Source organism: Oryctolagus cuniculus, chromosome 20 (assembly GCF_051225735.1).
Source record: "Oryctolagus cuniculus isolate XC-2025 breed Fujian yellow rabbit chromosome 20, ASM5122573v1, whole genome shotgun sequence".
NCBI lineage: Eukaryota > Metazoa > Chordata > Mammalia > Lagomorpha > Leporidae > Oryctolagus > Oryctolagus cuniculus.
In genome coordinates this window covers 45,401,537-45,416,405 of record NC_142886.1, presented here as the reverse complement: position 1 = coordinate 45,416,405, position 14,869 = coordinate 45,401,537, and the positions used below count along the sequence as shown (strand labels likewise).

The 14,869-nt window shown below is 41.8% G+C and overlaps 1 protein-coding gene across 19 annotated transcripts in view; it reads right to left on the bottom strand.

Annotated features, from left to right (window-relative positions):
- Window positions 1-14,869, bottom strand: part of PAPOLA (poly(A) polymerase alpha) — a 63,213-nt gene that overhangs the window by 43,999 nt on the left and 4,345 nt on the right. For all 19 annotated transcript variants that reach the window (XM_070065625.2, XM_089322828.1, XM_089322826.1 and 16 more), the window contains one exon: window positions 278-451. Coding sequence is in view for 11 of the 19 variants with exons in the window: in XM_089322820.1 (XP_089178946.1) it covers window positions 278-451 (174 nt within the window). In the remaining 8 variants the exon portion in view is untranslated. The remainder of the gene's footprint in view (window positions 1-277; window positions 452-14,869) is intronic.

Here is a 14,869-nt window from a genome sequence, read left to right as displayed (position 1 = left end):
GCTTGTAAGGCCTGTTACTCTGGGTACAGCATTCACCGTTCCCCTGACAATTCTGTACGGTAATAATCAAAAGCATCAAAAATCAAACTTAAGAGGCTTTAGAACTCTATGTAGAAAAAAGTAAAGGTTTATCCCCCGGCTGGAACATACATACAAATCTGGGAGAATAACGCAGAACTTTTATTTGAGTAGAAAAGGCCTCAAAATAAGTTAATTTCCACATTATTAAAATCATAAATTAAAAAGTATATACACAAACATACATCTATCTATTTACCTGCGCTGCAGCTCCTCCTCCTCTTCAAAAACCCCAAAGGGCTTCAGGGTCTCAACCAGTTTCTGTGTGAGTATGCAGTCGGTCTCCTTGGGGGCTGCTAAGCTGATGGGAGAAGTAATGCCATAGTGCTTCTGCGGCGGCTGTGTTTGTTGTGATCCCTGCGTTGTAACTGGACTAAAAATGGAATTGGATATAATTACTGCCCCCCAATCTAATTTCAAACAACCAGCATGGCCAGAAAACTACTTTAGTAAAATGCAATTCTAAGCAGTTGGTTCCCTGCCATACACCCCAAATTTTTATTTTCAAAAAACATTTTCTTAAAAGTAACAAAAAGCAGGACACAGCACTGCAGTACAACCAGTCAAGCCACTGTTTCCAACACCAGCGACCCATGTTGGAGTGATGACTTGAGTCCCAGCAATTCCACTTTATTTTTTTTTAAAGATTTATTTTATTTATTTGAAAGAATTACAGAGAGAGGCAGCAACTCAGAGAGAGAGGTCTTCCATCTGCTGGTTCACTCTCCAAATGGCTGCAACAGCCAGAGCTGAACTGATCCAAAGCCAGGAGCCAGCAGCTTCCTCTGGGTCTCCCACGTGGGTGCAAGGACCTAAGCACCTGGGCCATCCTCCGCTGCTTTCCAGGCGCATTAGCAGGGAGCTGGATCAGCAACGGAACAGTCGGGACTTGAACTGGCACCCATATGGGATGCCAGCACTGCAGGCCACGAGCTTTAACCAGCTGCGCCACAGCACCAGTCCCAGCAACTCCTCTTTAAACCAACCTTCCTACCAATGCATTCTGGAAGGCAGAAATGATGGCCCAAGTGTTTGGGCCCCTATCAGCATGGAGTTCAGAGCTTTGACCTGGCCCAGCCCTAGCTTATGGACTTGAGCATATGGTGAGTGAACCAGCAGAGAGGAGACCTGTTTATCTCTCTTTCCAATAAAATAATTTTTTTAAGGTTCTATTTATTTTATTTGAGAGAGTTACAGACAGTGAGAGGGAAAGACAGAAAGGTCTTCCTTCCGTTGGTTCTCTCCCCAAATGGCTGCAACGGCTGGAGCTGTGCCAATCGGAAGCCAGGAGCCAAGTGCTTCTTCTGGGTCTCCCACATGGGTGCAGGGGCCCAAGGACTTGGGCCATCTTCTACTGCTTTCTCAGGCCATAGCAGAGAGCTGGATTGGAAGTGGAGCAGCTGGGACTAGAACCGGCGCCCATGTGGGATGCCAGCACTGCAGGCGGAGGATTAAGCTACTGTGCCACTGGGGCGGCCCCCAAATAATTTTCTAAGAAGATATTTGTGCTTCCTATAAAAATGGTTGCCAAAAACAAGAATGGCTTTCAGGTGCCTTCAATGTCCATAATGTCCCAAGTAAACATCAATCATTATGGTATGTTAAAGAAAGTCAAGTTTTTCCTTTTTAACAGCACAAATTAAGTAAGAGTAATAAAGCAATTCAAAGATCTTTGTTGCTGGGCTCTGCACTGTGGTGCAGCAGGTTAGGCAGCAGCCTGCAACAGAGGCTTCCATGAGTCTGGGCTGCGACATTTCCAGTCCAGCACTCTGCTAAAAGCGCCTGGGAAAGCAGCAAAAGACAGCCCCATTACTTGGGCCCTTGCAACACACAAGGGAGATTTGGCTGGAGTTCCAGACTCCTCACAGCCTGGCTTTGGGGACTTAATCAGTGGATGGAAGAGCTGTCTGTTTCTTTCCGTAACTCTGCCTTTCAAATAAATTAATCTTAAAAAAAAAAAATCGGGGGCCGGAGCTGTGGTGCAGCGGGCAAAGCTGCCACCTACAGTGCTGGCGGAAGACCCCCTTCCCCGCCTCTCCTTCTCGCTCCATGTAACTCTTTCAAATAAATAAATAAATATTTTTAAAAATTAAGAGTTGAGCCTTTAAAATATTAAAAAAGAAACTTTGTTGCCATTTTAACAAAAATATATACTCCAATATTGGGCAGTATGGAACACAAACTTCAGATGAGTAAGGATTCTTTACATACACAATCTATTGGAACACCATACACGAGATCTCGAATGCAAAGCTCTGCCTCCCATTCTTGAAAACTAATATTAGATATCTGCCCACTTTCTAGAAATATTTTTGTTATATTTAATTTTCTTCAGACATTATTCTCCTTGAGGAAACTTTTTTTTTTTTTTTTGACAGGCAGAGTGGACAGTGAGAGAGAAACAGAGAGAAAGGTTTCCTTTGCCGTGGGTTTACCCCCCAATGGCAGCTGTGGCCGGTGCACCACGCTGATCCGAAGCCAGGAGCTTCTCCTGGTCTCCCATGCGGGTGCAGGGTCCAAGCACTTGGGCCATCCTCCACTGCACTCCTGAGCCACAGCAGAGAGCTGCACTGCAAGAGGAGCAACCGGGACAGAATCCGGTGCCCCGATCAGGACTAGAACCCAGTGTGCCGGCACCACAGGCGGAAGATTAGCCTATTGAGCCGCGGCACCGACCTCCTTTAGGAAACTTCTACAACTCATACAAGACAGTAAGAAAAGAATAGTAGCATTACAGTATTTTTGATTCAAAAACATTTTTTTCTGGCTTTTTTTTTTTTAAAGATTTATCTATTTATTTGAAAGGCAAAGTTACAGAGAGGCAGAGGCAGAGGCAGAGAGAGAGGTCATCCATCAGCTGGTTCACTCCCCAAGTGGTGCAATGGGCAGAGCTATGCCCATCCAAAGCCAGGAGTCAGGAGCCTCTTCTGGGTCTCCCATGCGGGTGCAGGGGCCCATGCTCTTGGACCATCTTCCACTGCTTTCTCAGGCCACAGCAGAGAGCAGGATCGGAAGTGGAGCAGCCAGACTCATATGGATGCTGGCACTGCGCCACAGTGCAGACCCCTTCCAATTTTCAATATACGGAACACTGTGTTGGGGCCAGCACTGTGGCATAATGAATGAAGCCATCGCATGTGATGCTGGCATTCCAAATGAGTGCCAGTTCAAGTCCCTGCTGCTCCACTTCTGATCCAGCTCCCAGTTAATGCCCATGGTAAAGCAGCAAAATATGGACCAAGTACTTCAGCTCCTCCCATGTGAGAGACCTGTACAGAGTTCCAGGCTCCTGCTTAGGCCTGGTCCACACCTGGTTTGCTGTGGTCATCTGGGGAGTGAACCATCAAATGAAGGTTTCTTTCTCTCTCTTTCAAATAAATAAATCTTAAAAAAAAAAAAAAAAAAAAACTCATGTTTTTCCTGAGCCATTAATTTTCCTTAATCTCATGAATATGATTTGTATGTACATTTAGGATATTGCCAGCATTCCCAGAGTGAAACTGGTGGCCATCTTCTTTACAAAAATAAAAAAAGGATCTCCCAAAAGTGCATAGAAAATTATGGAAAAAAATAAACATAACTATGCCACGGGTTTCAAAATGTTTGCACCAAATAGAGTTTACCTTTTAATTCTATTTTCCACAAACTTTTTAAAAGTATTCTCACATTTTCACTGAACTATTTTTAGTGTCCAAGGTTCTTGCTGATTTCTGTATTTCCCTTTCCACCTTTCTCTAATGTAAACATCTTGCTACATATACAGATTGACTGAAGCACTCTTAAAAGTCTGCATCACTTCTGGATCAGGTAATATATTTATAAACACATAGCTGCACATACAGTACATAACCCGCCATCATAAGACAGTCAAACCCTCTGTCCCCCACCCTTTTTCTTCTCATGTGTAAAGTGTATTTTCAGAACTCTTCTCTCCATAGAATATGGAGCGATTCCTTTATACTTTCATCGAGGCAACACTTGCACAAGACAACACCCACCTTTCCTTGTAATCTTTAACAACATTCTATGTAACAATTCCAATCCCACTACAAGTTCTGGCTCTTGGACATCCTGGCTCAACTCCTTCCTTCTATTCTCTTTACACAGATCCACCATGCAAACAACTAGCAAGTTATCTCCCTAAAACTCTAAATTCTGGTAATGGCCGTCAAGATTTTGTCTACAAGGTCTGGTCTCAATTCAGAAGGAATGTAATAAACAGAGGAGGAGGCCTGATTTTACTTCTGCTACTAGTCAGACAACTCTGGTTTCACTTGTCACTAGTCATGTGACTCTTGGTAAGTTGTATATCTATGGATTTACCTTAGAATTTATTGCATCTCTACTCTAGATCACAGACTAAGAATTTTAAACTATAATATAATTGTAACAATAAAGAGCAGTTTGCAAGCATGGAAAGTTTTTGGTCCAGGACTTGAATCTAACTAGGATATTTAGTTCCTGAGAAAGAATAGTGACAGGAGCCAGCAGGTTAAACCAAAATCTACAATGCCAGCATTCCATGTGGCTGCTGGTTTGAGTCTCAGCTTCTCCACTTCCAATCCAGCTCGCTGCTCATGTGCCTGGGAAAGCAGTGGAAGATGGCTGCTCCCATGTGGGAGACTGGATGGCATTTCAGGCTCCTGGCTGACGGCTGGCTCAGCCCCAGCCTTTGTGACCGTATCAGGAATGAACCAGTGGAGGGAAGATCTCTTCCTCACTCTCTGTAATTCTGCCTCTCAAATAAGTAAATCTTTAAAAAAAAAAATGTAACATTTTTGTAAAATCAGTATATGACTGCTGGCTATTTATTTTGGGTAGATAATTTGTTTGAAAGTTTAGGCATCCAAGTTTACCAACATGTACGCTCTGCACTCACAAGTTGGGGTAGGGGTGGGCATGCTGCAAAACAACTTCATTAAAAGTGTCTGATATCTTTAAAAAAATCTTGGTATAAATATGAAATTAACTGAAATAGTACAAACTCCTACGATTTGTTAGCTAGTTTAGAAGCCATATACCCAAATAATCAAATTATGAATGTTTGCAAATAACAAGTCAATGAGGAAAAGATGGAATATTCAAATAATGTCAGCTATTACAGTAAAATTTAAATCATGCCATGATTTCCAAATATTTGAGAATTACAGAGGTAGTAAAAGCAAATGAGTATGGGGGCCAGCGTGAGCCCTGGCTACTCCACTTCTGATTCAGCTCCTTACTAATGAGCCTGAGAAACCCTGCACCCACATGGGAGACTTGGATGAAGCTCCTGGCTCCTGACTACAGATCTGACCAATGGACAGAAGATCTCTGTCTCTCCCTCTCTGTAACTCTCTCATATAAATAAAATCTTTTAAAAAAATCATGTGTTATGACAAAATGGATTTTATTACAGAATGCAAAGCTGGTTTAACTCTTGAAAATCAATGTTTACTGGCATACTAACAAAGTAAAAAAAAAAAAAACCCTCTAACTGCCTTTCAAATAAACAAACAACCAAACCTTTAAAAAATGAGCACTATTTTCAGAACCATATTTAAGTAAGACACAAAACACAAAAGCCATGCACAAAAACATTTGCTTATATAAAAAGCTCTAACTTTTAATAGCAAAAATACATAAGGAAAAATAAAGCAAATAAAAGAAAAAATGTATTACCTAATGCCAAAACAGGTCTTAATACATTCAGAATTCTGAAATCACTAAAAAATAGTTTCACTGCAACTCAGGGAAACAAATTCAGACAATCAGATTGGAAAATGCAAAAATGACAAACATCTGGTAAAAACAAAATATTTATTATAAACTTCCAATGCTGGCCAAGGTGTAAGAAAATCAGCACTCTTTCTCTTACAATGGAAGTGAACCAGGTGCATCATTTAAAAAAGTAATCCAGCAATATTCAAAGTTAAAAATGCATACATCAATTTTAAAAGTTTATCTGTAGCATCTTCGCCTCCAGCAATCAACCTCACAAAAATGCTTGGACACCAGAGAAAGATGGCCCAAGTCCTTGGGCCCGACACTCACATGGGAGAGCCAGAGGAAGCACTTGGCTCCTGGCTTTGGACCCTCCCAGCTCCAGCCATTGCAGCTACTTGGGAAGTGAACCACCATATGAAGATATCTCTCTCTCTCTCTCTCATAACTCTGCCTTTCAGATAAATAATAAATATTATTTTTAAAAAGAAAATTTAAAAATACAAGAAAAGAAGATTCCTTGAAGCTGGAAAGCATACTCTCTTTAATCGACAACACATTTTTTTTTTTGACAACACATTTTTAAAATATAAAAACTACATAAAAATACACATTTTTGGTCACTCCTGGGTTATAGGTAACACAGAATTAGAAAACAGGCCAGGGGCCAAGCACTGTGGCTTAGGGGGTAAAGCCACCACCTGCAGTGCTGGTATCCCATATGAGCACCAGTTCAAGTCCTGGCTGTTCCACTTCTGATCCAGCTCTCTGCTATGGCCTGGGAAAGGAGTGAAGGATGGCCTAAGTCCTTGCACCTCTGCATTTGTGTGGAAGACCTGGAAGAAGCTCCTGGCTCCAGGCTTTGGATCAACCCAGCTCCAGTTGTTGGGGCCATTTGGGGAGTGAACAAGTGGATTGAAGACCTACCTCTCTCTCTCTCTCTCTCTCTCTCTCTCTCTCTCTCTCTCCCTCCCTCCCTCCCTCCCTCCCTCTCTCTCTCTCTCTCTGTAACTCTACCTTTCAAATAATAAATAAATCATAAAAAAAGAAAACAGGCCAATACATGGGTCAACAATAAGCTTTAAATGAGCATAAGATTTAATGAGCAGTGTGTACCCCAGAGCTATCCACAGAAGAAAAGGGGGAAGGCAGCATGCTTGGGACCCACTCCATTCTCTCATGACCTGACAGTATCTGGAATGTGACCTTCACAATGGAAATAACACAAAAAGATACTCAAGGTTGCTCACTGTAATGTTAGATGCAACACAGTAAAACAAACTGGCAATCACCTAAAAGTCCATGAATAGAAGACACAGTAAGCGTGTGCTGGTTAATTACAGCACATGCTTCCTATGCCGTATGAAAAGAATTAAGTACATAGTAGACATAATAGAAAAGATGCCCAAAATGCACCAAATTAAAAAAAGCTGCAGAATATAATCATGGTACTAGCATTTACTGAAGTCAACATATTCCAAGTAGTGAGTCAAGCACTCTATATTATTCCCAACTGGTCCTAACAATTCTGCTATTTTATCTTACAGAAGAGAGGAGAAAACAGACTTGCCTAAGTTTACTGGGTCAAGACATGAACCTAGGTATTTGACTCCATGGCCTCTAATCACCACCTCTGTACATGTTTCATACATACAGAGGTACGGGCACCTCTGTACATACTTCACAATATGTAGCGTTACATTAAACTATTTGCATGTTATATTTATGTGTGATTAAAAACACCACCAAGTAGAATTGAGATGGAAGAATTTCATTTCATCTATTATAAATGTTTTCAATTTGTTAGATTACGTTTAAAGTAAATATTAATGATCAAACAAAAGTTGAAGATCAACTAGTTCTGCTATTCATTCACCAATAAATTCAGACAATGATAGTAAAACCCACCAACACTACAAAAAGTCCTGGGCAGCAGAAGCAACAAACAATTCCGCAATTAAAAATAGTAATTAGCCTTTGATTATTAGCTTAAAAAGTTTAAAATAGTGTTTTTATTAGTATAAAGAAGTAAAATAAACCAAAAATTGTAAGTGAATTTTTGAGTGCAATAGTCTGCAGTTAGAAATAGTAAATTCAGGGGCCGGCACTGTGGCATAGCAGGTAAAACCACCGCCTGCAGTACCAGCATCCCATACGGGCACCAGTTCGAGTCCTGGTTGCTCCACTTCCTGTCCGGCTCTCTACTTTTCCAGGAAAGCAGATCACCCAAATCCTTGGGCCCCTGCACCCACATGGGAGACCTGGAGGAAGCTCCTGGCTCCTGGCTTCGGATCGGCACAGCTCCGGCCATTGCAGCCAACTGGGGAGTGAATCAGTGGATAGAAAACCTCTCTCTGGGCAACTCTGACTTTCAAATAATTAAAATAAAAATCCTAAAAAAAAACAGTAAATTCAAAGCAAAGCATGGCAGAGAGAGAGAAAGAGAGGTCTTCCATCTGTTGATTCACTCCCCAACTGGCCGCAACGGCTGGAGCTGCACCAATCCAAAGCCAGGAGCCAGGAACTTCTTCCAGGTCTCCCACGTGGGTGCAGGGGCCCAAAGACTTGGGCCATCTTCTACTGCTTTCCCAGGCCATAGCAGAGCTGGATTGGAAGAGGAGCAGCCGGGACTAGAATCGGCACCCATATGGGATACCGGCGCTTCAGGCCAAGGCAGTAAACCGCTGCGCCACAGCACCAGCCCCCATAATTTTTCTAAAAGCACATTTTTGTCATCCAATTTATATTTATCTGAAAGTATAGTATTTATGGTATGCTCACATTCCCGCTGGTTCTACAACACTCCTGATTCCAGCTTCCTGCGAATGCCTACCCTTGAAGGCAGAAGGTGATGGTTCAAGTAGTTCAGTCTCTGCCACCCACATGGGAGAGTCAGACCAAGTTCTCGGTTCCTGGCTTCCACTTAGCCCAACACTTGCCAGTGCAGGCATCTGGGGAATAAATCAGTGGATGCAATAGGTGTGTGGGTGGGTGTTTGTCTGCTTACCTTTCAATAAATTTTTTTTAGTGTTAAAAAGTGTTTAAGTGGAGGATGGCCCAAGTGTTTGGACCCCTGCACCCGCACGGGAGACCAGGAGGAAGCACCTGGCTCCTGGCTTCGGATTGGCACAGCACCGGCCAAAGGGGCCATTTGGGGAGTGAACCAAAGGAAGGAAAACCTTTCTCTGGCTCTCTTTATCACTGTCTATAACTCTACCTGTCCAAAAAAAAAAAAAAAAAAGTGTTTAATAAAACAGAAAAAACAAAGTATTTATTACTCTGAACTTTACCAAGCCACCAAATATATCTGAAAGACAAAACTAAAATCAGAAATGCCGAGATGTTAAGATAGTCTCAGTTCTTAATGGCAATCTCAAATTTAGTATGAGGGTCAGATCCTTAACAACATGTACATCCAAGTTTGTAAAAGCTTGAAGAATGTACTACTGAAATAAACCAGAATCCTGACTTTGCTAGAAGGACAAACAACGTTAATGAGGTGTACACACTAAATGACTGTCAAGGAGACAGAAAGGAGGTCTATGCAGATGGCTAACACAGTAGAGACATCACATACCAGCACTGTTTCCCAAAGTTAACATCTGTCCTTTGCATACCAACTCATACAAAGCTCAGACCACTGATAAATCCCTGCCTACTAGTATTGGGTATTTTGAACAAACTGTGTCTCATGCTATTAACAGTCAACTCCCCAAAAACCATTACCCAACAGAAAATGTTTTATGATTCCTATAAGGTCAAAACTGAAGGCTTAACTTGCTAGATGAACATTAGAAGCCATCAGACACACTATAGTCACTTACTCAGTGTAAGTATACATAATTTGCTGTCTAAGGGTCTTTAGCACAGAAAAAGATATGGACAGAAAAAAAAACAATGGATCTCTCTACAGTATCTCAATGCATATTAAATATTAATTCCTAGCAGAACTAATATAATCTCTTTTACAGGTGCTTAGTATATAATGACAGTACCTTAGAGGAAAGCACATACCCAAGATAATGTGTCTGTGCATTAAGAAATTATTCTAAGAACAGCTAATTGGCCCACCAAAACGCATTCAGTGAATATCCCACATTTTTTTTTAAAGGCAAAGTTAAAAAGAGAGAGAGAGAAAGATAGAGACCAGTGTTTGTCTTCCACCCGCTGGTTCACTTCCCCAAATGGCAGCAATGGGCTGGTCAAGCAGAAGCTAGAAACCAGGATCTTCAGGGCATCCCACGTGGATGCAGGGGTCCAAGCACTTGGGGCATCTTCCACTGCTTTCCCAGGCACATTATTAGCAAGGAGCTAGATGGAAGTGAAGCAGCCAGGTCTCGAGCAGGACCCGAAAGCAGGACCTGCATGCGATAAAGGCACCGCAGGCGGAGGCTTTACCTGCTGTGCCACAACACTGGCCCTTCCTACATTCTTTAAAATGTATTTCTGGGACTGACTTGTGGGGCAGTGGGTTAAGCTCCAAGCTGCAGCCTGCAAGGCCAGCATCCCATATCTGAGTGCCAGTCTGAATTCCGACCGCTGTGCTTCCAATCCAGCTCCCTGCTAATATTCCTGGGAAGGCAGCAGAGGATGGCCCAATTGGTGTGGCCCCCTACCATCCAAGAAGGAAGGCCTAGATGAAACTGCAGGCTCCTGGCTTCTGCCTCGTCCAGCCCTGGCTGTTGGGGCCATTTGGGGAGAGAATCAGAGGATTAAGATGTCTCTCTCCTTGTCTCTCCCTTTGTCTGGCAGATAAATGAAAAAATAAATAAATCTTTTAAAAAAAAAAATGTATTCAGGTGAATGAACTAGCCAGTATTTGGGAAACAGCAGCACAAGGTCAAACATAGATGATGTAATAATTTATGCTCAAGAAGAATAAAGCATGATGAAGGCCAAGGTCAAACTTTGGGACTGCAGGGTTCATCACGCAGCGAAAGGGTGTTATTCAGTTACTACAATGGCCAGGCTTCTTTTTTTTCTTCCCTTCCTAGGGGTATTTCAACTGCTCCCTTGCCTCTCTCTACTGATCAGTGGGGAGAAGTTAGAAAAAGGAGAGTGTGGGGGCCAGAGCTGTGGCGCAGGGGATTAAGGCCCCGGCCTGCAGCACTGGCAATCCATATGAGCACCAGTTCAACTCCCGGCTGCTCCAGTTCTGATGCAGTTCTCTGCTATGGCCTGGGAAAGCAGAAGATGGCCCAAGTCCTTGGGCCCCTGCACCCATGTGGGAGACCCAAAAGAAGGCCCTGGTTCCTGGCTTTGGATTGAAATGGCTCAGCTCCTGTTGTTGTGCCATCTGGGGAGTAAACCAGAGGATGGAAGACCTCTCTCTCTCTCTCTGTAACTCTTTCAAATAAATAAAATAAATATTTAAAAAAAAGAAAAAAAGAAAAGAAAATCTAGGAAAAAAATCACCTACTCCTGCATCAATTTGAAAATGAAGGAAAAGCAGAGAACTGAAAAAGTATAAATATGTGTCATAAAAATGGTCAAAAATGTATTAAATCATATTATGTATATTACCTGTAGAAAATGCAATTTAAATGTTTCTGATTACCAAAATAACAGAAACATTATTCTTGAACCACCCAAAAACGATGAAAATTGCCATTAAATATAAGAAGCCAATTTCTAGAAAAGACAGAATATACACTGAAGACAATCCTGTTATAGAAAAGGAAGATACCCAACAAAATCTCAACATATTTTTCATTATGAAATACACTTCCACTTTTTTCTCAAATTTCCACAAATGTCAATGCTACACATTTCTGCAGGCCTACAACCCAAAGACTTGAAAGTAGTGGCCACAAGCTAGGTAAGTGGCAAATCTGCACATGATTTTAACTAAGTCAACAAAGTCACCAAAAACACATACTAAGGCCTCGTTTCTAGAGTATATTAGTTGCTACAGTATATTAAACACTCTATATATTACAACTACATAGTGCATACGTGTTTATGTTACCAGTAAATAATGGAAGATTTAAATGCTCTATGTACAAAAAAAATTGAGTTTAAAAAAAATCCTACTCAGTGGCTGGCATCATAGTACGGCGGGTTGAGCCACCACCTGCTCCATTTCTGATCCAGCTCCCTGCTAATGTGCCTGGTAAAGCAGGCGAACCAGGTGCTTGACAGGAGCCCTGGATGGTCTCCTGGCTTCAGCCTGGCCCAGCCCCAGCCACTGCAGCCATTTGGGGAGTGAACCAGCAGATGGAAGATCTGTCTCTCCTAACTCTGCCTTTCAAATAAATAAATAATCTTAAAAAAAGAAATTAACTCTACTCTACATGTGAACAAACTCAACAGAGTCCACAGGAGATAGTACAGCCAGGAAGGAAAACAAAACATGGGATCTAGAGCTGATTTAAGCTCCATCCGACAGTTCAGCAACTTGAACACCTTAGTCAAGGAACTACGTTGAGTCTCAATTTAACCAACTTTAAGAGGAACCAACGCCTCCTGCAATGCTGCTGCCTTGTAAATCTTAAACTGAGATTGTACAATTGTTTAAAAACTGCTAGACAATTAGAACACCTAACATAAAGACACACACACACACAAATAAGAGCTAACAATCCAAATGGTCTTACTTCGTCTCACCAGAAGCTTTTATAAACTTGCCTAGACGCAACCACATGTGCAACTGCAATGTTAACTTGGAGCTGACTTAGTTATGAAGGAATGGAATGTTCTGATGAACAAGAAGATGCTAAAGTTATGTTATCAAGCAAGAAGACATTTGTCTTGGGGTGTGGGAATCCAGGAATAGGAACTAAATATGCCTATAACTTAGCCAACCTGTGTCTTCCCTCCCAACTTCTGTCAAAAAAAGCATGAATACAAAACATACTCCAGGTCTAACACCACATTCCAAAACCAGAAATATTTACTGAGCGGCAAGCAATTCACTTAAAAAAAAATTCTCTGTATATTAAAATCTGAGAATCGGGGCCAGCACTATGGTGTAGTGGGCAAGCTCCATGTGGGTGCCAGTTCCAGTCCAGGCTGCTTCACTTCTGACCCAGCTCCTTGATATAGCCTGGGAAAGCAGAAGATGGCCCAAGTCCTTGGGCCTCTGCACCCACATGGGAACACCCAGAGGAAGCTGCTGGCTCCTGGCTTTGGATCAGCACAGCTCCAGCCATTCCAGCCAACTGGGGAGTGAACCAGCAGATGCAAGATCTCTCTCTCTCTTTCTCTCTCTGCCTCTCCTCCTCTCTCTCTCTAACTCTGACTTTCAAATAAATAATAATAATACATTAAAAAATAAATAAAATCTGAGAATCAAAATCTGGTTTGATGTCACCTCCTAAAGGTGATCTAACACACTGCTTTTCAGTAACAACAAACAAAACCCACCTCAAGAGTGGGCATGTGTGTCCTTTCCCTCCAGCCTGTGTTCAAAAACCCACCACGAGCTACTTGAGCTATTTGCGTCACTGCTGCAAAAGTCCATTCACCCTGGCAACAGACAGACGGCAGCAGTTCACAAACTTTTTGGTCTCAGAAGCCCTTATCAACTCTTGAAAATTTATTGAGCACACCAAAAAAAATGTATTTACATGGATTATGGCTGCCAATATTTATTGCATTGAATATTATAACAGAAATTTTGAAGCATTTATTCATTTAAGTAACAAGAAACTCATTATATGTTAACTTCAAAAAATTTAGTAAAAAAATCACCGTTTTGCAATTTTGCACAGCTTTTTAAATCAGGCTAAAACAATGAAGGCCTCTCTGCTCCTACATTCAATCTGTTGCAAAACAAAATTGCTCTGGTTAAAACATATGAAAATAACCTGGTATCATATCAACACTAAAGTTAGAAAAGAGTGTATTTTATAGCCTTTCTCAAATAATTATGGACGGACAGCTTTGACATTACACCAAAGCTGCACAAGTTTAATGCAAGGGCCAGCACTGTGGCGTAGTGGGCTAAAGCCTCCACTTGCAGCACCAGCATCCCAAATGGGTGCCAGTTCATGTCCCGGCTGCGTCTCCTTTTATCCAGTTCTCTGCTTCTGGCAGAAGATGGCTCAAGAACTTGGGCTCTGGCACCCACGTGGGAGACCCAGAAGCAGCTCCTGGCTTCGGATCAGCTCAGGTGTGGCCACTTGGGAGTGAGCCAGTGGATGGAAGACCCTTCTGTAAATCTACCTCTCAAATACATAAATAATATCTTAGAAAAAAAGTTACAACTTAAAACCTTAAACTATAATGCATTAAAATCTTGTGTACCTTGTGTATTTTGAATGCACTTTTCACCTGCATATTTTATTACATCAAGATTCATCATTTGGAACATAAAGGTTCACTGAATTATGTGCACCTTTTGAACACATTACACAGTATCAGAAAACCATATTCATTAATATAATCATCGATCTCCATCAGAAATATCTTAAAGTAGTAGAAAGCTGTCAGATTCACAGTGGCAGAAATAAGCTTTCCAAAATTCTAGTTTTTACTTGAAAACTTGCTTTTAAAACTGTGGTTTTTTTATTTAAAAGGTAGTGTGACCAAGCAAGAATATGAGTGAGAAGCGAATTTTCCAACTGCTGCATCACTCCCTAAAACCCCAACAGCTAGGCCTGGGCCAGGACAAAGCCGGGAGTCCAGAACTCAATCTGGGTTTTCCGTGCGTGGCAAGAACCCAAGTACTTGAGCCATCATGTGCTGCCTCCCAGTGTAAGCATTAGCAAGAATGCTGGGTGAAAAGCAGAGTAGCAGGGACTTGAACCAGGTAATCCCTTGTGAGACGCAGGTATCCCCAAGTGGTAGCTTATCCCACTGCACTATAACACCTGCCCTGAAAACTTGAGTTTTTCACTGGCTGCAAATATTAGCAGTTACTTTCTTTAAACTGACAGGCTCACTTCATTCTCAAGTAAATGTCTGAACCCTCAAGTACAAATACTTATAGTTCATCACTACGGTTTGGATATTAATTTGTATGCTGACTATCCCTCAAAGGCCCATGTCTTAAAGGTTTGGTCCCCAAAATCTTACGCTGATGGTTCTAATTGTGGCATCTGGAGGTTAGAGTGGAGCCTCCATGATGAAATCCTTCTTGCTTGAC